The sequence below is a fragment of the Medicago truncatula genome, chromosome 5 (genome assembly GCF_003473485.1).
Source record: "Medicago truncatula cultivar Jemalong A17 chromosome 5, MtrunA17r5.0-ANR, whole genome shotgun sequence".
Taxonomy (NCBI): Eukaryota; Viridiplantae; Streptophyta; class Magnoliopsida; order Fabales; family Fabaceae; genus Medicago; species Medicago truncatula.
The window spans coordinates 18,444,804-18,470,970 of record NC_053046.1 but is presented as its reverse complement, the minus strand read 5'-3'; the positions used below and the strand labels follow the sequence as shown (position 1 = coordinate 18,470,970).

Sequence of the window (26,167 nt, the reverse complement as noted above, 5' to 3'; positions counted from 1 at the left end):
AGTCAATTTAGTATTTAGAAACTTTATTTTGTTTCAAAATCCTAAATAACAGTGTATTTAAAGTTAGTTATCAATGGCATTAAAAATGTATTGAAGTGATATTTCGCCCAATTGATCCTGCAAAATGTTACTTATTTTTCTTAAATTCAACCTGACAATTGAATTTATCATGTGCACATTCTAGTTTCTTACGCTTCACATCCGAAATTCGCAATCAATGTATACTTTTTGATTTGAAATTTGAATTCTATATGCTACAATACAATCTTGCATAGAACCAGGATACCACTATTCATCTTTGTCATTTCCATCATCATCATGGTAACTGAAAGGATGAGGGACTGACTTGAATGCACGGTAGTTTCCAACATTGTTCAAGTGCTCATTCTCCAACCTAACCAATTATAATGTGTCATGTCACTCATTATATTCATTCAAAAGTATATTATAAAAACCATCGAGACTAAATTTAACGATGTTAAATTAGAAGTTACCTAAAAAAGTTCCAAATGCCACGGCGAATAATTTCAAGACACGAAATCAACGTAATGATTGCAACTCTATGTAGGGGCTTCCAATGCAGTTCAAGCACCAACTGCATCCATGAAATTCTTAGCACAATATTCAGAACCTGTTGACAGAATCACAGTGTGTCACCATACATGATTTTAGTAAAATCTACACTTTGAAACTTCAATAAAATCACGCACATAGAATATTAAAATAAATTTGACTTTGTTTATCTCAATGTTACCATGGCTATGTAGTAAACACTCTTGTGAGAAACAATGAGTTTATCCCTCAAATAAGGATTCTTTGAATGCCTTTGCAAAAGACTCCAATCCTTGACAATGTCCCAATATATGTTGAGAAGTATTGCAACAGCTGAACTTATAAGTGCCCACACTTTCCATGTCATTGCCTTCTTTGTTTCAAAGGTAGTCCTAATCACCATTGCAATAATAGTGGATAGATACTTTGAACCATTGATTGCGTGGTCGATATCTCTCTCATCATACAATTGACGCATACACTACAAAGATAAATCACTCAGTCAGTGCACGATGTTCCAACAAGGTCGAGTCTAGGGTAGATGCATGCAACCCTTTGGAAGCAGAGAGACCATTTATAAAAATGTCATGATGCACACATGAAAGATATTAAAAAGAAAAGATCGTACGAACCTGTGCCAAGCGAAACCAATAAGGAATGACGCCAACAACGAAATACTGTACATTATAGATACCACGGCTTCTACATTTGTTTTCCCTCCTTGAGTGTTCTCCAAGGCCATAATAGCATATGTAAAGCACGAAACTTCTGAAGGATTGAAACTAAAGAAAATACGAAATTGAGTTATATATCACAATGTGAAACATGTTTGTATTAATCGTATCATATGAAATTTACAGGAGCACAGAAACACCTGACTGGTAAGCTGATCAGCCAAGAAGAAATCCATAAGTGTAACCTGCAAAGAAAAGTCATTATTAATTAGGTGTGTCTAGATTAAGTATATTTGTATTTAACCGTGTCATTCAAATTTTAATTTCCTAGTTGTTAAAATACCGTGAAAAATGGAGCACATATGCAGCGGAATAAACTCCGGATAAAGAAGAAACGACTTGACCGGTATATGATGTTGAATGGGCAAAAGGTGATCAAAATAACAAGCTGCATATGGAACAGAATTGATATGTTAGGTAAGTCGAGTCTGTTACAAACTGAGACCTTGATTACTTGCGGTAAAAGTTACACGCTATAATGAATATCGACCTTCGATTTGAAATTTGACGGTTGAGATTCATAATCAGTGAATTAATTTAAAATGACCTTGACCATTGTGGTGAGGAGTGAAAACTAACGATGAAGTAATTGTATTTTTGAAAATATATATGTATGAAAGAGTTTCCTAAGAAGTTATATTCCAAATTACGAATCTTACAACAATTAAGCTCAGAGGAACAAGTTCAGCGGCTGTCTTATAGCTTCTATTCGGTTGGTTCATCTCCAGCTGCAAATTTATCAAGAAACATAGTACTGCAACCACTGCATGACCTGTTGTGAGAAGGAACACTTCTCTATGATCCAATTCAGTTCCAGGTCTGATGCCGAATAGGAATGGATAGTTGATCCGATATCGCCTCCAAAAATATGTGTTTGCGGCATACATTAGCATATGTAGAGTGATATATCCAAATAGACTGCAAGAAATGTCTACAATCTTAAATAGAGCAAGAAATGTCTACAATCTTATGTATAAGCTGTTTTTATAACAGACGAGAAAATAAAGCCAAACTCTTTTCATAAGTTATAAGTTGTTTTTCTGATCAGTATACCAACAGAAATGAAAACAAGGTGCCAAGAAATAGTGTTACCTGTATAATGGGAAAATGTTTTCCATGTAAAATGTTCCAACTTTTTTCTCCATTAATTGTTGAGATACTATTCTTAATATTGTAGCAGCTATTAGAGAAACTAAGCAACCAGAAAAGAAACCTACAAGAAGAAATAAGACAAGATAAGCATTAATCAACATTGTTAGGAACAAACTAAACAAGTCAAATACTTGCATGTTCAATAGCATTGTGTTATTTACCTGTAAAAAATGTTATCCTGTTCCTTTCTCTTTTCATTTTTGGCCTTAACAATTTCCTTCCCTTCTTGTGATTTGAATGTGAAAAGTTTCTGATGAAGGTAGATTCCACTTTCTCCAAAAGAAAATTTACCTAAAATTTAGATGAAGTGGATTGCATTACTCAGATGGTTAGGAAAAATAAGGAAGGATAATGCTTTAGGATTTAACATTACCACAAAGATACTTATAAAGATCCATTTCAAACCTATAAGAAGAAATCCATAATTGATCATTCTATTTCCCTGTTTGGATAAACAACTTAATAACGCCCTTATAGTATAAGTACTTATCATATAGGGGCTTACGTAAAAGCTATTTGTATCACAAAATATTAAATAAAGTCAAACTTGTTTTTATATAAGATATAAGTTGTTTTCATAAGCTATCCTGGAGAGCTTATGAAATAAGCTGAAAACAACTCATGGACATGTCATAAGCCAAGTTTCGTTATGAAGAACTAATCATGATTGATAGTATGAATGCAACACATGTGATTCAAACAAACCTCATCAGAAGTGCCAAGATAGGAGTTGTCCACCACTCTCATGTATTCTCTTGAAGCTCCTCTTGATGCATTCTTTTTGAACAAACATATTGAAATAAAATAAAATAAAGCAAATCTTGTCACAATTTTAATTCTGAACAGAACAATATTGTTTCATAAGTCCTTAGTCCAATGTAGAATTTATGAAGAATGCAACTAAAAAAGCTGAACTTTCATATGTGTAAAAGTCTAACCTTTTCATACTTCTTCATGATCTTGGAAAATGCTGAGAGATTCATAAAACTGACAAATTTGCATAAAACATACATAAGTACGTAGTAACACTGATTTCACAAAATAGGAATGTCATTAAGAAATCGAAAGCTTCCATTCCATATATGAGTTGTTTATTACCTGTAATCTTTGAGATGGAGGAGTTTCTGATAGAACTCAACAAACACAAGTCTAAGTTGTTTTTCAACTTTTTTCAGCTCTTCTTTATTGAAACTTAACTGATTATTATCATTGGAATCTGTAAAAACATTTTTAACTGTTGATATTGGAGATTGAAGAGCATCATCAATCTTTACATGCTCAAGGATTTCCATAGGGTCTCTTCTGTTGTAATTACTATGTGCTTCCTCTTCATGATGAGTACTTCTATTAGTTTGTTGAACAGGATCAACTTCACTGTCCACCGTAGGGTCTTTCTGCCGATGATTTTGATACATGTTATCTTCACCTGACAAACGAATCTGCTGCAATCCTGCATATTCAACCTCAGACTTAAGACAATAAAATTTACTTTGGCAACTACTTGCTATGAAAAACTGATACAAACATGAGCACCGGACACAACTTTGACCCGATACATCGACACCAGTAATAATTTGAGAAAATACAAGTAATTGAATGTAATCACATGTGTCCCTATCCAACACACATATAGGTTGGACACATGACATGTCATCAATCTAAAGTGTGAGTGCTGCACATGACACTAATTGTAATGAATAACTATAACTATATGAACATCATTTGAAGGGAAAACATATATGAAGCACTGTCACGAACACTAATACTTGACACAACATCGCCACTCATTGTAAGAATTATGGGACCTAACTCATCCGTACAAAATCGGCTTGTAAATCCTTCTCAAGAATCCTATCTATCCGATGTGAGACTAAATCCCACCAAGTGTTGGCCGCTAACACCCCCCCTCACGCTTCAGCCCGGCCCAATGGGCCTGAAGCGTGGACGATGCAGGAAGCCCGATGATAGATCTCGATAGGCTCTGATACCATGTCGTGAATACAGGGGCCTAACTCATCCTTACAAAATCGGCTTGTAGGTTGAGGAGTGCCTCCTCTTTATAAACTATTCTCAAGAATCTTATCTATCCGATCTTAGACTAAATCTACCGAGTGTTGGCCGCTAACACTCACACATCAACAACAAATATATTTTTTCGTAAATAAAATAATTGAATATAACTACGTGTGTCGGTGTCATAAATGTACGTGTAAAAACATATTTTGCATTTACCTGGATCAAGGTTTTTAACCTTTACCCTTAATGCAACTAGAGTCTCAACTTGTTTACTCAAAAGTGTTGCTTCATGCTTAACTGCCTCCACCTGTTCCTTATAAAAGGCATTAACCTTGTTAAGCTCTTCATCAAGCTTCTGAAGGAACCTTGCCTCAGCTTCTCCTCTTTCTTCATTCAACTTGGTCTCAAATAACTCTTTGGAACCATCTACATCTATCTCTAATGTCTTAACTTCTATAACCTGCTCTCCAATACCTTCATCATTTTGATGATTGCTACCATGCTGCAAATGTATTCCACTGAATGCTCTTTCAAGGCTGAATTTGTGCTGCAAGTGCTTATTGTCTCTGTCTTTAGCTTTCTTGCTGCTTTTGACTTCTTTCAATATTTTCTTGAGGCATTCATAGTCCATGTACTCTTTCTCCCACTCAGGTACCATTTGTTGTTTAAAGTCTTTCTTAAATGTCATCTTTTCTTCTTAAATTTACTAATCTGAAATTTGTTATGTTCTGAACAAGATTGGAAAATGCTACAAAGCAAAAGAAAATAATATTCAAGAATGTTCAAGTTCAAAATCATAACCAACATAAGAAACCATGGTTCTAAATTGCGGTCCACAACTGCAATATAAAAAATGATTTTGAGAAAGGGCCGACCCAATATTTTTAATACTAAGTGAGGCCTAAAACAAATTTTAAACTACGAGGCGTATATTTTTATTCGTTTTTGCTTATAAAATCTAATAATAAAACATATTTTTTTGTTGATGGGTCTAAAACGAAAGCTTTAGTATAACTGCATGAATCACATTTTCCCGCAAGATAAATGTTTGCAACATAATTGCAATTTAAAACCATAGAAGAAAGCTTCATATAATCACAGATATATTTATGAAGGCTACGAAATTTTAGTTAGCAAAATTTGATTTTCATTCACATATAAATTTTGAAAAGGAAAAAGAAAGTTCATACATAATAAGAATGGTAAAAGATTTGCAATTCTAACACTACTCCTTGAAGTTTGAAGAAGCTTTCATACACAAATAAAATAGTACACTACTACTACTACTACTAAATACTATATTCTAGATGATAGCATTATAGCATATCCATAAACTTTAATTAAGAACAAGTATCACCATCACATCATTGTATTTATATTCAACTTTAAAATTACATGAAAATAAGCTTACATAGAAACTGCAAGGAATTAAGAGAATTCAGAAGCAGGACTTAGCACTTCCACAACACTACAAACCAAACCGATGCTGACATTTTTTATTTTATTACGTAGGCTTTTATAGATTATAAAATATTTTTTACCTTATTTTTTCCTCTTCTAAAAACACTACAAAAACATACTCTTTAAGAGAAAAGAAACCATGTTTGTAAGCAAGCTATATTGGCTTTATGATGTGTTGGCAAATAGAAAGGTCAGGTGTCTCATTCTCTGATCTTCTACCCCTGAAAGTCAGGTGTGCTGGCTACTTAACAACAGCCACGTGGACTCAACTCATACTCATCATAATCATAATACTTCTAATTTCTTGAACCGCTTATATAAAACAAAAAATGGATATATAAATATCAACATGCAACTTCATCATTTATAAAATACTATTACTTGAAAATATCATAATGCTTACTCTCTGATTAATATCCAATGCCATTTTAGTGTAAAACTGCGGAGTTTAATTTAAATGGCGGCAAAATCTCTCTAAAATCTAAAACTTCATGAGTAACAATAACAATAATATTTGTCGGTTGCTGTAGATTTTGTTTCACATGCACAAAGAAAATCCAAATGAAATGCATGTTTTTTGAGCAAAACCAAAATCAGTAACACAAAAATTGTGCCATTGTCGGTATATCATGTCACTTTGTGCCACCTTTTCTAAAGAAAAATATACTTTGTACCTATGAATCATCGACACTCCTCGGATTAAGCATGTCCTGATGTCGCACACGTGTTCATAATTACGCTTAATTATGAGATTTTTTAAAATTATTAGTGATATTGGCGTGACAGTATCCGTGTCGTTTCTAATATCCGTGTTCATATCCATACTTGTACAATTATTTTATGACTTACACACATAATTTTCTGTGACTTATACACATAATTTTTGTTCATACAAGCATCAGACCACAAGGCTCTGATTAGATACATCACGTCAGCCTTACATTTTTCTTCAATTATCTGCTGCTAGTATATTGCAACTAGATGGAGAACAAGAACTACAAATTGGAACAACGCATTAAAGCTAGTTAGAACTAAGTCTCATGTTCTCTGCGTGCCAATCACCATGCCAAATCTTCACATATTCATAAAACTATGATCCACGTTCTTTTGATATTGAAGTCATACATAGCTAATATTAATCAATAAGAACAGAAGTAACTAAACTCACTTGAAATATGACTGAGAGATGAATCAATATGACTGAGTAAATGAATCAATTTCCGAACTCTACAACAGAAGAATCAAATCAAACTTAAACTCTTTGCTAAGTATAAGTACTACTTAAACATAACCCTAAGTATTAGAAATGATTCGAAAATATTAGCATGGTAACCTGTTGGAGTCACATTGTTGCAGTCCCAATTTATTTGTCACAAAAAATGAAGGCCACAAAACAATAGCATAGTAACCCATTTGAGTAGAAATGTAAAATTCAAACAACATATCTAAGAAGCTAATGGATTAAGAGAAGCGTAGAAGATAGAACCATAATTGCAAAGCTTGCACAGTAAATGATAGCTTTAAGTTATTACATATCCTTATATTAATCTGTTTAGAATGGCTTCCTTATTGCTCTCATGAGCTTAACTCAGTTGTTAAGGATGTTGGATTGTATATGTAGGGTTCGGGGTTTGATCATCAGATTCTTTATTTATTCATCTTTTTTTTTTTTTTGTGGTGGCCAAGGTTCGAATCTCCACCTTGCATATATTATGCATTGTCTCTACCAACTTAGCTAAACTCACGAGGACCTCCACTCCACTTATCCATCTACAGTAAGAGATGAATTTCTAGGCAATAAACTACTTGGCCAAAAACAAAAAGAGAATAGCTTAAGTAGTAAAAATATATATTACTCCTTCCGTCCAAAAATAAGTGGAAAATTGTTGTTGACACATTTCATTAGGCTGAGGCACACAAGTAAAATACGATTTTGCCCCCTCGGCAGTTAATTGTCGAGGAATTCAAAAACCGGCTGCAGTTAACTGCCGAGGAAAACTTCGGTAGTTAACTGCCGAGAATTATGTTTCATTAGATGAAACAGCCACCTGCTCCCCCTACACACTATTTCATCATCAACTTCCATACCACTTTCGTCCAAACCCCAAATCCAAAAAAAAAAATTCATCAAATCTTGCTCCAAAATCATTCAAGCATAAAGCATAGGAGGTATCAACACACTTTTGACGTAAAAAAAAACAGGTATTGAGCATTTTAATCCATTCATTTTTTGGCTTTGTTATGGGTTTTTACGTCAGTTTACGTAGAACTCTGTCATGGGATCCTCGGTAGCTTACTACCGAACTAAATTTCGGTAGTTTACTGCCGAGTAAAACCTCGGTATTAAGTATTTTAATACTGAGGAATACTTGTCAAAAATTTTCACAACGAAAAAATGGCAGTTTCCAAAAAAAAATTCTTTTCTTTCTTTTTTTTGTCTTAATTCTTTATGGCATTGATGTTTATGCATTAGTTAATTGATAATTCATATTTTTGTGTTGTTTAATTATAGTAATGGTAGAGAACGCGGAAGATGTTCCGGGAGAGATAAAACCAAATTTTGTCGAAATTTCCGGAGATGTCAAACCGCCTAAGGTTGAAGCGAAACCAAACATTAATGGAGCTTCCGTCCATGTTGAAGCTTCAAAATATGTTGGCTCCGGTATCCTCCCACTTCAAGCCCACGAGGTTGACACAGCTAGGTTTTTTTCAGACAACGTTAAGTCGAAAGATAGGGAAGAATTGCTTGAGTGGGCACGTTGTCAAGCAAATAAGGCGGGATTTGCAATTGTTACACAAAGATCAAGCTTGATCAATCCAATGTTCCACCTAGTGTGTGAAACGAGTGGAGCTCACAAAGTGGCGGAAAAAAACCGAAGCATGCGAGAACGGGCTCAAAAAAATGTGGGTGCTTGTTCATGATTAGTGGATATCAAAGTAAGAAAACAAAGGAATGGGGATTGAACATTCTTAATGGAGTTCACAACCATGCGATTGAGCCAGCTTTAGAAGGACACATTCTTGCCGGTAGATTAAAGGAGGACGACAAGAAGATTGTACGTGACTTGACCAAGAGTGAGATGCTTCCAAGAAATATTTTGATACATTTGAAGAACAAAAGACCACATTGCATGACAAATGTGAAGCAAGTGTACAATGAACGTCAACAAATATGGAAGGCAAATAGAGGTGACAAGAAGCCGTTGCAATATCTAATCTCGAAGTTGGAGGAGCACAACTATACTTATTACTCAAGAACACAAAGTGAAAGTACTACAATCGAAGATATCTTTTGGGCTCATCCAACATCCGTTAAGTTGTTTAACAATTTTCCAATGGTTTTGGTTATGGACTCCACCTACAAAACTAACATGTACAAGATGCTAATGTTTGAGGTAGTTGGGGTCACTTCAACCGATTTGACATATTCGGTTGGGTTTGGATTTGTGACGCATGAGAAAGAGGAAAACTTTGTTTGGGTTTTAAAAATGTTGCGTAAACTTCTTACATCAGAGATGAATATGCCTAAGGTGATTGTGACCGACAAGGATATGTCTTTGATGAAAGCGGTTGCAAATGTTTTCCCCGAAAGTTATGCAATGAATTGTTAATTTCATGTGCAAGTAAAAGTTAAACAAAGGTGCGTCTTAGATTGTAAATATCGTTTGGGAAAAAATTATGGAAAAGAGGTGAAACCATGCGATGTTGTGAAGAAGATAATGAGGGCATGGAAAGCTATGGTTGAATCGCCCACTCAAGAGTTATTTGCAAATGTATTAGTGGAGTTCCAAGATTCATGTAGTGATTTCCCACTTTCCAAAAATTATGCCATGACCACATTGAATGAAGTGAAGGAGAAAATAGTGAGGGCATGAACAGACCATATGTTGCATCTTGGTTGCAGGACCACAACGAGGTAGAAACGGCTCATGCTTTATTGAAGAAATATTTGGACAATGCAATTTTAATATCTATTTCCAATTGCATCCTCTGATTAAAGTTAGGTGCATTACTCCCAAATTATTATTATCTCATTTCGGGTTTGTTATTCTTTCACTTCACATTTATAATAAAAACATATATTATACCTTTTTTTATAAGAAAAAAACTTCTATTATACTTGATACTCTCCGTATTTTTTTTATCTATCACTTTTGGAAGAAAAAAAAGACTTGCAACAAATTATATGTCATTTTACCATACTAATAAAACTTCTATTATACGTGATTAAAGACGCCTAATTTTTTAAAATCACACATAATATCTCTTTTCTCTACAAAACTAACTACATTCTCATTTTTTTATTATTTTTTATTTTGGTCAAGTAGTTTAGTGGTTAGAATTCACTTTTTTCAAGGTGAATAAGTGTGTGTCTGAGATTCGAACATCGGCCCTTGCATATAGCAATACATGTCCCTGCCAAACTGAGTTATGCTCATGCGGACAACTAATTACATTTTTTAATACATATGAAAATGACAAAGTGACATATAATAATAAAATACAGATGAATTAATTTATAAGGATAATTTAGTAAATTCACTATTCTCTCTTTCAGTTATCAAAGTAACTAATATAAAAGTTACATGTAGATTATCAAATACACACAAAAAGAATAAAGATAGTTTATGTTAAAGTAAACTTATAATTAAAAGGAAGATCGTACATCTACTTAATATAAAAAATTGAACTTGATAAAAAAAGTAAGATGATACATGTCCAATTTTGATACTTTTGATTAATCAACATTAAACATAATCGTGCTCGCCAAATGCTTGTATTAATGGAAATCCTATATTATGATTAATCAAAACTTTCAATATGTTTTAGTAATGTTAATCATTTTTTTGACACTATACAAAATTGTGTCATAATACTTCATCATTCACATCGACCTTTATCCCTCACGATGTATCCGTCTTCCTGTTAATTGCTCCTTCTCTAGAAAATTTAAACTATCTATTGTCCCCTTTCATAAGTTTGCTCTCATTTATGAAAACTACAATTCTTGAGAAAATGAAATACCTTTAATACATTCAAGCAAGAAGAAGACAATCATAGAAAATCAGTATGACAATAATTATAAGATCACGATATCATTTCAATGGAATCCCACTATCATTATTTCACTATGTTGCTTTGTTCCTCAATAAATTCATTATTTCACTATGTTGCTCTCTTTTTTTTTTTTTTTTTTTTTCTTCTCTCTTCCTCAATAAATTCATAAATTACGTTATATGCACATATATGTAAATATAATTTGGACCGTTGATTTGACTATAAAAAATAAGAACTTTGATTAATTACAAATTGACCTAAGTGATAAGAGACTTGGATCCCTTAATATTCTCATTAATAACGTAAAAAAAGATAAAATTTAAAATTATTATTTGAAATTAAGTTAAGGGAAAAAGAGAGTAATTTTGTCTTATTTATACTATGACAGCATAATTTTTTTTTTCTCGCATAATTAATGACAAAAGACTAGAGAGTAAATAAAATTATCATAATAAATATCGAGAATGCCTATCTTGAAAAAAAAGATCTCTACAGTGAAAAATTGGTTCTAGATGGGTGGGGTCCACATCTCATGCTTTTGATGCAACCGCTATAAATTCTCTAACAATGTTGTGTTCCTCCTCAATCATTATTACATTCTCCAACAATAGTAGAGAATAAATTTGCACCATTTTCTCAATCCTCAACCGCTACAGTGAAAAATTGTCTAGTTTTTTAAGTTGCAGAGACAACTTGAGCTTTGTAATTTTTTTTTTTTTTTTTTTGAGATTTCAAAATCTCTTTTGGATAATGTTACTCTAAGGCTTTAATTTCTGATCAATGGTTTTTCTATTTCTTCGAATAGATATTTCTCAGCTTCTATCAAGGAAAAACAATTTCTTGCTAAATTTCTAAATATAGGTGACTTTAGGGTAACTAAAGGTGTAAATAATTCATCAATATGAATTGTATTTTTCCTATAAATTCTATGCTATAGTGTGAATTACTCAAAGCATAATTAATTCTATAACATATTGTAAAAGGATGATTACCCTTTTTCATAAAATTCGAGTTTTCCAACTTATAATGAAAAACTATAGATCTATCTAGATCTTTATCTTTTAGGGATAATCCCATTTGTAAATTTATATCAAATTTTATTTTTCCATATTTTAAATTACACTTTACTTGTGCAATTGTTGCTTGTCTTTTGTCTAAAATCCTAGAGTCTTCTAGGGCTATTTCTATAGGTGAATCAATACCTTTCATAAAGGTACTTTTGATTAAAATTTGAATAGTTGATATATGAATATAACCAATTTTGCTTTTTTCTTTTTCAGAAAATGTTTCAATTCTTTTTTCAATTTGAGTTTTATGTATGGTAGATATGACTATATTTTCTTGAGTATTTTCAATTGAAATTGCTTCTTCTCCTATCATTATTCCAAATTTCAAAATCTTTTTTCTTGAGAATTTTTTTTTGAATTTATTAAACTTTTTTTTGAAATTTTTTTCAGCAGTTAAAGATAAATCTGCTTCTTCTATCTTATTATCTATTATGTCATCAGCATAATAACTAGATGTTCCTTCAAAGTATGAAACCTCAGTCATATTCTATGTTGTTTATAATGTCAATATTATGATACTGAAAAGAAAATTTTGAATTTAATAAAGATATATTCATACCTGATTTGATCTTCTTTGAGATTTTGTTGATATTTTTGGTTTTGTTTTAGCTGGATATAATCTTCGAATGATTATATTTTGATTTCGGTGATCCCTCCAGAGTATTACCTCAAGGATCTAGCTCCTCCAGAGTCTTGTCTCAAGATCTACTTCTATAAAAAAACAAGTTTTTATAGGAATGAAATACTTAGTAGTATTGAACTTCAATATTCATTGATTACAAATGAGAAACGAGGCTCTTATTTATAGAGAAAAGGGGCTCACAAATTGTTCACATGTCCCTTTCTCGACAGCTAATAAAGATAAACACCTAAAGAAAAAGATACACAATAATGTACATAATTATCTTCTAAGTGGTCCCTATCTGCAATATCATAATTATCTTCTAGTTATTATGTTGTAGAATAATTACAGTGGTACCTTATCATATCTGAGTCAGATAGGGACCACTTAGGAGATAATTATGTACATTATTGTGTGTCTTTTTCTTTAGGTGTTTATTGTAACGCCTTATTTCTATTAAAGCAATAAAACATGTGAATAATAAAATATTCAAGAAATAGAGGTTACTTTCACGAATCGAAAATCCAAAGATCGAAAACCAACATGCATGCATATAAAATCTCATCAGTCGCAGCGGATACAAAATCATATACATCAAGCATACATGTCACATGATCTCAAAAATGCATAAGCATAAAAATCTCCAAGTCCGACACGTGGACAAAATCTCAAAGTGTAAAATAATCCAACAAAGATCTAGAGTTATCAAAAAAATCCCTAGATCAGAGCCTACTCTACTATAAGACCCGATAGTGGAGAAAGCTCCCACTATCCATGCATCACCGATCAACTCACCGAGCAACTACTCCTGCATAACGTCTACTCACCCATACAGGCAAGTAGGCGGTTAAAACCACTTGGGGTGAGCATTACATCAACATAATCATATAACAGATAAGCAGGAATAATCAATTCAAATATCATGTAATGAATTAAGAATATGTAAGTTTCCAAAAACATACATTCATACCAACAACTATCATTATCCATAATTTCATCACCAAACATAAACAATAACCACCAATGTACATCCATACAATCCACATACATCAGATCATTCAATAAATTCACCAATGTACAAATTCATCAATCCATGTAGTCAATCATGATACAATCAGTTAATCAACCATTCAATCAATCAATTCATCAATGCATGCAATGTTCTAGACTCCTCTAGATGCATGTGGATCCAAGTTCACCAACGTCTAGGCCGTTACCCATGATGCCAAAATGATACATCAATGTAAGAGTACATCTCCTCTTACACAATCTCCGAAGTAAAAGAATCATCTCTTTTACAACAACCAAATGAATGCATGGACATAGCAAAGACCCAACAATGCAATTACTCAACTTACATACACCAACACAATGTAAAAGTACACCTCCAATTACATTGCACAACTCCAACAACAATTGCATTATTAAGTAATTACGTCCACACAAATCAACATAGCACATATCAATCAAGTGTCATCACAACAACCACAATGATCATCAATATCATTTCAACATCTTCAACATTATGTAATCACATCATTACAATATTTCTCACATACCAAGTAAGAAAACATACAACATCTCGTAATTCATTCATACATCTCCATTTAGTCATACGAAACTAAACAAGAAAGATTCGTAAGGTGATTGGCTTAAAAGGATATTTTCATCAATGTTCGTCTCTCTTGACATTTTCCAAGAATTCCCATTTTCAAAACCCAAACCATTTAAGACTCAAGGAAACCAATCACAACCATTTTCAGTAATCATATAATCATTGTACTATCTTAATCCCATTTCATTTCCTTGAAGATCCAATTTCCGGAAAATTCAACGTTCTTGGACAATTTTCAAAGTTTGATTCAATTTCACAAGTTAAAAGAAGTGTTTAAAGAAGTTCGGATTGGCCCTAGGAAGCTCGGAACCAAAAATTCAAAGTGCTGGAAAATGAATTGCTCGCTTAAGCGACCACCTGGTTGGCTTAAGCGAACGAGTTACAAAAGCTACAGAAATGTACACTATGAGTGTTCGCTTAGGAGCTCGCTTAAGCGACCATGCATATTTTTCCAGAAAAAGTGACGGGTTCCAACCTATTTTCACCCAAAACTCCCCATTTTAATCCCCTAATGCCCAAATGTGTTTCCGGAAATTGTTTATAGGTCACATAACTCATAAGAGTACTCAAAAACACATTGAACATGAAAATCAACCTCACTTTTAGCCAATTCACCAAACTCTTCAAAATATACCTAAACACCAACAACAATTCAAATTTTCATCATCAATTCATGAATATGTATACCCGAGCAATGATTCATCAACAACAACATCAATTAACAGCAATAACATCAATTGAACATGAATCATATCTCAATTCAACAACAACTTAGCAAAATTCACCAATTGAACACAATTTTCACAACTTCACATTTTTACATAATTGAACATGTAATTTCACCAACAATCATACAATTATCATCAATTCATGCATACAAACATATCATCACAGTTGGAGCACGAATTTAGCAACAATTATCCAATTATGAAACATTCATACCACATTTGAAAAATTGCAAAATGATGATGACGATTATGATGAAGACTAACCCCCTTACCTTAGATTATGATTAACCTCAACTTAGGCTTCACTTTAGCTCCTAAGCTCACTCCAATTCTTGATTCTTCAAGTTTCTCCTTCTCTAACCCTTTTTCTCCTCTTCACCACTTTCTCTCTCTACCTCTCTCTAGAATGATCTTATCAAATGAAATGAATGATATTTTCTAAGACAAACTCATAAGGTATATTCCTCTAAATGGGCTTAACCTAGTTTCTAGTGGACTTAACCCATTCTAACACAATTCCAAAATGTTACTACTATTCTCAACGGTAAAATGCTATTAATGATCACTTAGCGGTAAAACACTATTAACAGTAACTAAACGGTAAAATACTAATTACTACACTAATAACTTGGTAAAACGATACTTCTCACTAACACTAAGATTAATCCTCCTCCAAATTACTAATTTACCCTCTCTAGTGAAATGACCAAAATACCCTTCTAATACGAAAATCTACCAAAATGCACCCAATGACAATTAATCACGAGCACATATAAACACGTAATAAAACAATTAAAATAAATATAGCGAAAAATCGGGCTGTTACATTTATCTTTATTAGCTGTCGAGAAAGGGACATGCGAACAATTTGTGAGCCCTTTTTCACTATAAATAAGAGCCTCGTTACTCATTTGTAATCAATGAATATTGAAGTTCAATACTACTAAGTATTTCGTTCTTATAAAAACTTTTTTTTTTTTATAGAAGTAGATCTTGAGACAAGACTCTGGAGGAGCTAGATCCTTGAGGTAATACTCTGGAGGGATCACCGAAATCAAAATATAATCATTCGAAGATTATATCCAGCTACAACGAAACCAAAAATATCAACAAAATCTCAAAGAAGATCAAATCAGGTATGAATATATCTTTATTAAATTCAAAATTTACTTTTCAGTATCATAGTATTGACAAAATAAACATTATAGAATATGACTGAGGTTTCATACTTTGAAGGAACATCTAGTTATTATGCTGATGACATAATAGATAGTAAGATAGAAGAAGCAGATTTATCTTTAACTGCTGAAGAAAATTTCAAAAGAAAGTTTAATAAATTCAAAGAATTTTTCTCAAGAAAAAATATTTTGAAATTTGGAATAATGATAGGAGAAGAAGCAATTTCAATTGAAAATACTCAAGGAAATATAGTCATATCTACCATACATAAAACTCAAATTGAAAAAAGAATTGAAACATTTTCTGAAAAAGAAAAAATAAAAATTGGTTATATTCATATATCAACTATTCAAATTTTAATCAAAAGTACCTTTATGAAAGGTATTGATTCACCTTTAGAAATAGCCCTAGAAGACTCTAGGACTTTAGACAAAAGACAAGCAACAATTGCACAAGTAATGTGTAATTTAAAATATGAAAAAATAAAATTTGATATAAATTTACAAATGAGATTATCCCTAAAAGATAAAGATCTAGATAGATCTATAGTTTTTCATTATAAGTTGGAAAACTCGAATTTTATGAAAAAGGGTAATCATCCTTTTACAATCTGTTATAGAATTAATTATGCTTTGAGTAATTCACACCATAGCATAGAATTTATAGGAAAAAATACAATTCATATTAATGAATTATTTACACCTTTAGTTACCCTAAAGTCACATATATTTAGAAATTTAGCAAGAAATAGCTTTTCCTTGATAGAAGCTGAGAAATATCTATTCGAAGAAACAGAAAAACCCTTGATCAGGAATTAGAGCCTTAGAGTAACACCACTCAAAAGATATTTTGAAATCTCAGAACAAAAAGAGATAAATAAATTACAAAGCTCAAGTTGTCTCTACAACTCGAAAAACTAAACAAAAGAATTTAAATTTGTCTATAGAAAAAGTCTTCCGCACTCTGCTAAAACTCTGGTATCAGAGCAAACCTCGTTCCTAAAAAAATTAAAGAAAAAAATTAAAAAAATAAAAATAAAAAAATCTTATGACGTCTGTTAACATTTTAACCGACTTAAAAGGTCATGGGTCCAAATATCCACCATAGTGAGATGGGTACACAAGTTGTCACCTTTAATAATTAGTATTAATATAAATGAAACATATATTTATTAATATATTTTTTACTAGTATTTAATATTAAAACCATTTTTTCTAAAACCATTTTATTTACTTATATAACAAAAACAAAACAGTAAAAAGAAATGGTAATAAAGAGAAGACCCAGTTGATTAGCTTAGGTCATTGGGCCTAGCCCAATCCCATTTCAACTAAAAAAGAAAAATAATAATAATTAACCCTAGTTGCTTTCTCTCCCATCAGCCGCCAGTCATAGATCTGGTTTTTGTTTTCACAATTTGTTCTTCTGCCTTCTCTCCTATCAACCCTAGTGTCTTTGAGAGAAACAGTGTGTAAATCACTATTATCTTCACTGTTCATTGATCGTATTAACAGATCTCTCATTCTTCTCCTTCTTCTTAACTTTGACTGTGAAAAAGGCTGAAAAAGGATGTAGCGCTGCTTTGACCTGTGTTTGAATCGCTCCAAACCGTTGCATATCGGCCGCTTTTCACATCTGAACCGCACCGACGCGGTGGGGCTGATTTTTTCGCTCCGCACCGCTATAGCGGCCAGCGCGGCCGCTTTTGACAACTATGGATAAGGCACACAATTTATCTTCCTAACACCACCACAAACATTAACAATGAAAAGTTAGGTTATGCCAACATAACCACCAGGGAGCACCCTCCTCTAGAGGGTTTGTCAATATCCCTCAAAATTCTGAGGCTTTGACCACAACCTCTTCCAAGAGATGTAGGGGTAGACCAAGTGCTCCAAGAAAAAATTGAAACCACCTGTGGTGATTATGGTAGAGCCTGAAACCTTATGAAACAAATTTTTATTAAAATCCCTATTGAGTATGATGTTGTGGAGTCCATCATCAAAATGAATTGGCGTTATCAAGCAGACATCTCAGTGCTGAGAGGTTTCGGTCTTAGCAAAAATATGTGAATTACTTTTATATAAACTATCCTTATTTTTCTTTTATATGTTCTCGTTTATTATTGTCAATACCGGAACATATTTTTGCCAAGATCGGAACCTCTCATCACAGATATGTCATCTAGATGTCGCCAAGCCATCCTGATGATGGTTTCCATAAAATCATATATAGCAGAGATTTCAATAAAAATTAGTTTCATAAAAGTTTTGGGATCTACCATGATCACCACATATGGTTTGGGTTTGTTCTTGTAGCCCTTTGGTTTACTCCTATATCTCTTGGAGGAGGTTGTGGTCAGATCCTTTGAATTTTGAGGGAGGTTGATAAACTCTCAGGATGAGGGTCCATCTTGGTGGTGATGTTGGCAAAACCAACTTTTCATTGCTAATGTTTGTGGTGGTGTTGGGGAGAGAAGTTGTGTGTCCTATCATTTCTACCATGTGACAGAGGAACTACTCGAGGGTGTGGAAAATCTCAGAGATTTGTTCTTTGAGAATTCATTCTTAAAGTTTGAGGATTAAGAAAAAGATGAAAAATCATTCTCTACCATTGTTAGAAAATGTAATGCTTGAGGAAGAGAGCAACATTGTGAGAGCATTTATAGCGGTCGTAACAAATGCATTTGATGTGGACCCCACTCATCTAGAATCAATTTTTAACTATAAATATTTTTTTTTTTATTCTTTATTTCTTTTTAAGATAGACCTTCTAGATATTCATTATGATAATCTTATTTACTCTATAGTCCTTTGTCATTAATTGTGCAAAAAATTGTTTTGTATATAAAAATTAGAGTAAATTACACTCCCCTCTTATGTTATAACTAGCGAAAAAGGAGCATTCACGTATCCGTCATTCCGCTCTTTTTAAGGAGCTAACGTTTGAAAATTATGAACGGTATTTTTTTATAAAATTTTTATTTTGATTAAAGGTAAAATTATAAATGTTTTTTGCTTTCAAATTATAACAAATCAAACTAACAATTCATGATACCAACAATGTAACAAAAAATTATAATCTAAATTCTTATATTTTGAATGACACCAACAACAATCTTTATTATAGAAAAAGTTGTTTAAGGATATAATTGGGATGATAAAAAAAGTGAGTATATATTTACTCATCGAGTTAGTTACACTTTTTAAAAGATAAAGTATAACAAATTGGACATATATATATATATATATGCTCATATCGTGTTTATTACAATTTTTTTTTAATATTTAAATTTATTCTTGTTTATTTGTTATTTGTATTGAATCACTTCCATAATCAATGGTGATGAACTGTTAACTAATCCCAAAGAAATCAATGAGCATATTGTTAATCACTTCAAAAACTTATTCAACAATAACTCACAAATCATAGACAATGAGATTCTTACTATACTTCCTTCTGATGATGAGATTCATAAAGCAGTTTTTTCTCTTAACAAAGATAGTGCTCCAGATTGTGATGGATTTGGAGCAATTTTTTACCAAGCCTTTTGGAATATCAACAAGAATTATGTTTCAAAAGCTGTCATTGATTTTTTTAAAACTGGTTGGATTTTACCTAGCTTTAATTCTAATAATATTGTGCTTATTCCTAAGACTAACCATGCAACTTCAGTATCAGATCATAGGTCCATTTCCATTGCAAATTTTAAATTCAAGCTTATCTTTAAGATTTTGGCCGATAGACTCTCTACATTTATGCCAACTATAATTTCTACACAACAAAGAGGGTTTATTAAAAGTAGAAGTATTAAAGACTGTATTTGTTTGACATCTGAAGTTATAAATGTTCTTAACAAAAAGATTTTTGGGGGAAATTTAGCTTTGAAGATAGACATTGCAAAGGCCTTTGGTGAAAGAATAAATTTCTGGACTGATTCATGGTATGGAGATCCTCTAACAATTACTCTCAATATCCCCCTGATCTGCACAATAACCTCAATGCTACTCTTGATTCTTATATTCACAATTTTAGGCGGCGTGTCCCTCAAGAAATCTTAATTGCTTGCCCAATTCTTCAGCAAAAATTGAAGTTGGTGTCAATTCCTAACACTTACAAGGAGGATAAGCTTATTTGGAAGCAATCTCATGATGGTAACCTATCATTTAAAGATGCATTCATATTTCAGACCTCACCTCAATCTCAAAATATCATCTGGGCTAAGGTTATTTGGAATACTGCAATTCCTCCTTCTAAGTCTCTCCTGGTTTGGAGAATCCTTCTCAAAAAGGTTCCTACTGATGATATTCTTGCAAAGAGGGGATGCTCATTTCCCTCAGTTTGTTTTCTTTAGCAGTAAAATCCAAGAAACTCTATCTCATTTATTCCTTGAAAGTACTTTTGCTACTGCCATTTGGAATAGTTTGTTTCACATTCTGAATATTCCAAGGACCCTTACAACCTTTTTGGATATTATCATGATAGTAGATAGAAGCTGGTCCCCCCCAATGTAGATTGGTAATTTTATCTGCCATTATCCATTGTTTCAGCACCATATGGTATTGCAGGAATCAAAGGAGGTTCAATAATAAAAATTTCACTATCAGATCAACCTTTAACTTAGTTCTGTCAGGTGCCTCAATTTCTGACAATGCTTCAAATCTTTCTACTAACTCATCAATCACTGACTTCTCCATCCTTAAATCATTTGATGTTAGAATTAATCTCTCAAAGCCAACTATCAGTAAAGAGGTTCGTTGGTCCCCTCCAATTCTTGATTGTATTAAATACAACACTGATGGAGCATCTATTGGCAACCCTGGTATGGCAGCTTGTCAAGGTCTTTTTAGGGATGCAAATGCTAACTTTCTAGGAGCTTTCTCAGTTAATCTTGGGGTTACTTCGGCCTTATGCTCAAAATCATAGCAGCTATGGTGGCAATTGAAATAGCTAATCATAAACACTGGTTCAATTTCTGGTTTGAAACGAATTCTATGTTAGTTTTCTAAGCATTCAAGTCTTCTAAGATTGTGCCTTGGCACCTAAAGAGCAAATGAGATAACTGCATGCACCTCCTACAACATTTCAACTTCAATGTGTCTCACATCTATAGAGAAGGAAACCATTTTGCAGATCAACTTGCTAACTTTGGTCTCTCCATACCTTCTTACACTTGGTTTCAAAATCTGCCTGTACAAATATATGACCATTTTGATAGGAATGGACTTGGTATTCCTAATTTTTAGACTTTGTTAACTCTTTTGAGGGTTAGGTTTATGTCCCCCTTTATTCCCTTTTTTGTTCTTTCATCTGTTATTAATATATCCAGGGGTTGCATCTTCCTGCAACTTCCTTTGCTTTTTTTAAAAAATATTTGTATTGAAAATTGATGATATTTTTGAAAAGAGAAAAAGTCAGCACAAAATAGCTGAAAGAGGTTATTTTCTTTATATATAGTATATAATAGATGTACACTCCCAACCCTAGAAAGTAAACACTTAAAATAAATTATACTCCCCTCTCTTAAGATATGTTTGGATTACAATCCCCACCCTTAAGAATTATTTATGTATTATATTTTAATCCATTTTTACATTTTTTTTTTGAGAGAAATCCATTTTTACATAAATAAATATTTTTAGAGTAAATCACACTCCCCTCCCCTCAAAGATGCTTGAATTACATTCGCCTCCCCTCTTATGTTAAAATATATAGTCCCCTCCCCTCTTATTCAAAATATATTAGAAAACATTTTACTCCCCTTCCCTAAGAGAAGCTAAAATTACATTTCCATCCACTCTTATGTTAAAACCTACACTTTACTCCCTCAATATTTTTTTTTTAATTTCTAATAATCTAGCAAAAAATAATAATCTAACACACTTCGAAAAAAATAGTATTGCGGGTCTATTTTAATATAATCAAAATTTGAATACATATTTTTTTGCTATTTTTTATTCACAATTTCATTAACCTATAGTTTTAAACCTTATTATAAAATATGAAACAACCAAAAATAAAGTATGGTTATTTAAAAGTTAATTTTATACTATAAATTATAAAATTAATAACAAAATATTTAAATTTAATTATCATTGACATTTAAATTATAAAGAAATAAATTTATTTTTCTTAACTGGTGGTTCAAAATTAGTATATATCATAAAAATATTTATTTATGTTAAAATAGATTAAAGTGTAGTGCATATTTAATTATTAAGGGAGAGAGTTGTAATTCAAGCATCTTATATGGGAGGGAAGTGTAGATTTTACTTTTTAAGGGAGAGGGTGTATATTTTAACATAAGAGGGGATGAAAGTGTAATTCAAGAATCTTTGAAGGGAGGAGAGTGTAATTTACTCATATTTTTATGATATCTACAAACTTTGATCCATCATTCAAGAAAAATAATTCATTTCTTTCTAATTTCAATATCAATGATAAAAAAATTGATTATTTTATTATTAACTTAATGATTTAGGATATAAAATACATTTTTATCATCCATATTTCAATGGTTTTGGTAATTTTAAAAAATTAATTAAATTTCTATTTTATAATAATTTTTAAAACTATATGTCAATGATATTGTATATTAACGTAGATAAATATTTGTTTTGACTATTAATTATAAGAAAATGGATTCACACTCTTTTTTTCATGGTCCTGTGTGCGTTAAATTTTCCTTGTTATACTACTAAAAATAAAAATTTAAAATATTAAGGGAGTGAAGTGTAGATTTAACATTAAAGAGGAGAGGAATGTAATTTAAACTTCTCTCAAGGAAGAAAAGTGTAATTTTTTATAATATGTTTTACACATGAGAGGAGGGAAATGTATATTTTAACATAAGAGAGGAGGTTAGTGACATTTAAGCATCTCTTAAAAGAGGGTGGTGTAATTTACTCAAAATTATGTCGTGATAGTATATATAAGACAAAATTACTCTCGTTGTTTCTTAACTTAATTCCAAGTAACGATTTTAACATTTATATTTTTTATGTTATTAATAAAAGTAATTAACAGATCCAAGTCCCCTACCGCTTAGATCAATTTATAATTGATAAAAGTTTTTATTTTAGATAGTCGAATCAACAACTCAAACTATATTTAAATATAGAGTTTTTCTATTCACATTCTATATATTTCTGGTTACACCCAGTTTTTTTAAAATGTTTTTGATAATACCAAAATTGTCCTTTTATATATATTTTCTTAAAATCTTGATTTCATTCATTGTCACTCTAAAATTCCACTATCTTTCACCCACCAACGATCAAACAATCCTGATGTTCAATTAATCTATATGGAAGATTAAAGAGTGAATCAAAACATCTTTCATTCATACTTGATTGCATATAAATAAGTGAATTTTTCTTCTTTTTCAATAACAATGGTTTCAATTTTCTTCTTCTTGTTCAACTGCACTGTACGACAGTTTTAGTTTTACATTGTTGAGGTTAACTTAAATTCAGTTTAAGTAGGTTCATGTAAACTTAATTTAGATAATCTACTTAAACTTAGTTTACATAACCTACTTAAACTGAGTTTAAGTATGTGCACTTAAACTCAGTTTACATGACCTACTTAAACTAAGTTTACATGTACATACTTAAACTGATATTAGGTATAATCGTTGAACAAGGTTGAACTTTTAGATGTACATTGAACAATGTTGAACTTTTAAATGTACTTAAATTCGATTTACATGACCTACTTAAACTGAGTTTAAGTATGTACACTTAAACTCAGTTTACATGACCTACTGAAACTAAGTTTATATGACCTACTTAAACTGAAGAGGGATTTTTGAGTATAACCAAGAAAAAAGGAAGATGTTTTTTGAAAATTAAATTTTATGGAAGGATAATTTTGTTATTTTAGGGTGCAACCAGGATTAATAATGTGTAATTAGAAAAACTCTTAAATATATGTGCATATAACATAATTTAAGAAATTGTTGAAATTTTAACAACTGGTTCAAAGTCTATTTACCGAGCAGAATGCGTCCTTTATACCCGAGCAGAATGCGTCCATTTAATCAATTCAATGTCATAAAAAAATATTGAAAGTTATTTGTTATAATATGTACCGTTATCAATTCTTAGCATGTAGACCGACACTTTAGTATTCGTGTGCGTTTGTCCGCTCTTTTTACTACGCTAATATATGTAATTATTACTCCCAATTTACTCACAATAAGTTCTCTATAGTTTGATTTTTTTAGGTGTCTTATCTAATTTATGGGCAACCTCATTTGCTTGCCTTGTAATAAACTTCACATGAGAATTTGTTAAATAGGGATTACAGAATTGGATACTACTATTTATAATGAACCAAATTCAGTGATATCTCCTCAACCTTTGTTGAAATAATTAGCTACTTTTTTCTAATCAACCTCAAAGTCAACATTTGTGAGCTGAAGTCCATGTACCCACCGAATTGTATGGTATAATTTGCTACCTCAATAATACATTTTTAGCCATCTCAAATAAATTTATTTGCAAAAACTGGGCATAAATTAAAAGATTAAAAAAATAGTTACTTGATTAATAAACTTAGTTGTGACATTCGATCTCTCCAACAACTATTGTGAAATTATTTTTAGCAATAAAAATTATCAATAGTTAAACAAATGATCAATAGTTTAATACAAATAGCTTATTTGTTGACGTTGACGTTGAATAACAAATTGTTGGGTTATTTAGAAAATATTCAAGTATGAATATATTTGCCTCCTAAAGCCTAATTTTATAGAAATTAAACTTATTTAACCCTTAAATTTAATATATAAAATTTTGAAAAAGATAATTTTTCTTTGCCTCAAAAAATTCTTTGTTTTCTGCCCCTAACTAAAAATTACTCTAGCTTCGTCGTTGACTACGTCTTATCCAGTTTTGATTATCCTACTTGAAAGTTAAATCCGTTAATGTGTTTACAGGTTGTTCTGTAATTTTACTTGTGGTTGTTCTTTGTTTTATGACTACTTGATGTAGCTTGGACTGTTGTTGTGTAACCTCTGAATTTTAAATTTCCTCTCACACATCTTGTATTAAAGGGGCTTTTGTTGTTTTTTAACATATGTAGCCTCTTAAAAAAAGAATAATGATACATAGACACCCTTAGGTGGCAATACACCCTTTGACACCCACACAAAAATCTGACACGTAGTCACGTGGACCCCGCACAAGCACACTTTCTCTTTTATCTCCTCTTCTCTCTTCCTAATGCATGAGGTGTACAAGGGTGTATGAAAATAAAGGGTGTCTATGTATCATTACTCTTAAAAAAACGATCGGATATATTTTACTGTTTTTCGTGTATAATTTTGAAATTGTACATTTTATTCATTGGTGTGCAATTCCATCTGTATAAATCACATTCCTAATTATATAATCTATCACAACAAAATAATAATTTTTTTCTAAAAGATATTACAAATTTTTTTACTTTTACAAAATAATGAAATTTTATATTTTATTCTTAAAAAAAAATTACAAAAAAAACCTGAAAGAGTCTGAAGTGATCAACCATTTTCATATGACCAAGACAACACTTGTATGATACTTTTCAAAGTCGTGTGCCAACACTTTTATGATACTTGTATGAAATGGGAGTATCCACATGTCATTTTCCGCGCCGTTGGATTGTTGAGTTTCTTTTTCCTTGATTAATTTTTCTATGAACGATAAAATAGATCAAGGAGAACTTGCACGCATTTTTCAAATCTTCAATTGAAATAGGGATGGTCGTATTATAAAAAAGAGCTTAGAGACCCGTTATAAAATTTTGGGATTTGCATCTCTCAACAATTTTATTTTTCAAATGATTGAAAAAATCAACGTAAATGGAGACGAATATGTTGACATTGACGAATTTAGCGAGTTCTACCTTCATCCTCCAACACCACTTTTTTAACAATACATAATTAAAAGCTTGCCTAATTCTACAAGATATATATGTATAGAAAAACTCCATGTTTT

The 26,167-nt window shown here is 31.7% G+C and overlaps 1 protein-coding gene across 2 annotated transcripts; it reads right to left on the bottom strand.

Annotated features, from left to right (window-relative positions):
- Window positions 1-111: 111 nt before the first annotated feature.
- Window positions 112-5,967, bottom strand: LOC11412801 (phosphate transporter PHO1 homolog 10). 2 transcript variants are annotated; one of them, XM_039834339.1, is made up of 14 exons: window positions 5,866-5,967; window positions 4,671-5,182; window positions 3,537-3,888; window positions 3,377-3,425; window positions 3,144-3,215; window positions 2,600-2,729; window positions 2,379-2,499; window positions 1,946-2,204; window positions 1,570-1,674; window positions 1,427-1,471; window positions 1,185-1,334; window positions 755-1,033; window positions 495-631; window positions 112-394 (listed from the first exon to the last, which is right to left on the bottom strand). In XM_039834339.1, exons 2-14 carry the CDS (start codon window positions 5,140-5,142, stop codon window positions 289-291), a joined length of 2,277 nt encoding a protein of 758 aa, XP_039690273.1. In that variant the 5' UTR covers window positions 5,143-5,182; window positions 5,866-5,967; the 3' UTR covers window positions 112-288. The 2 variants fall into 2 exon arrangements, with proteins under 2 accessions (XP_039690273.1, XP_024640885.1); XM_024785117.2 differs by lacking the exon at window positions 5,866-5,967 and having other exon boundaries at window positions 4,671-5,321.
- Between the last annotated feature and the right edge of the window lie 20,200 nt (window positions 5,968-26,167).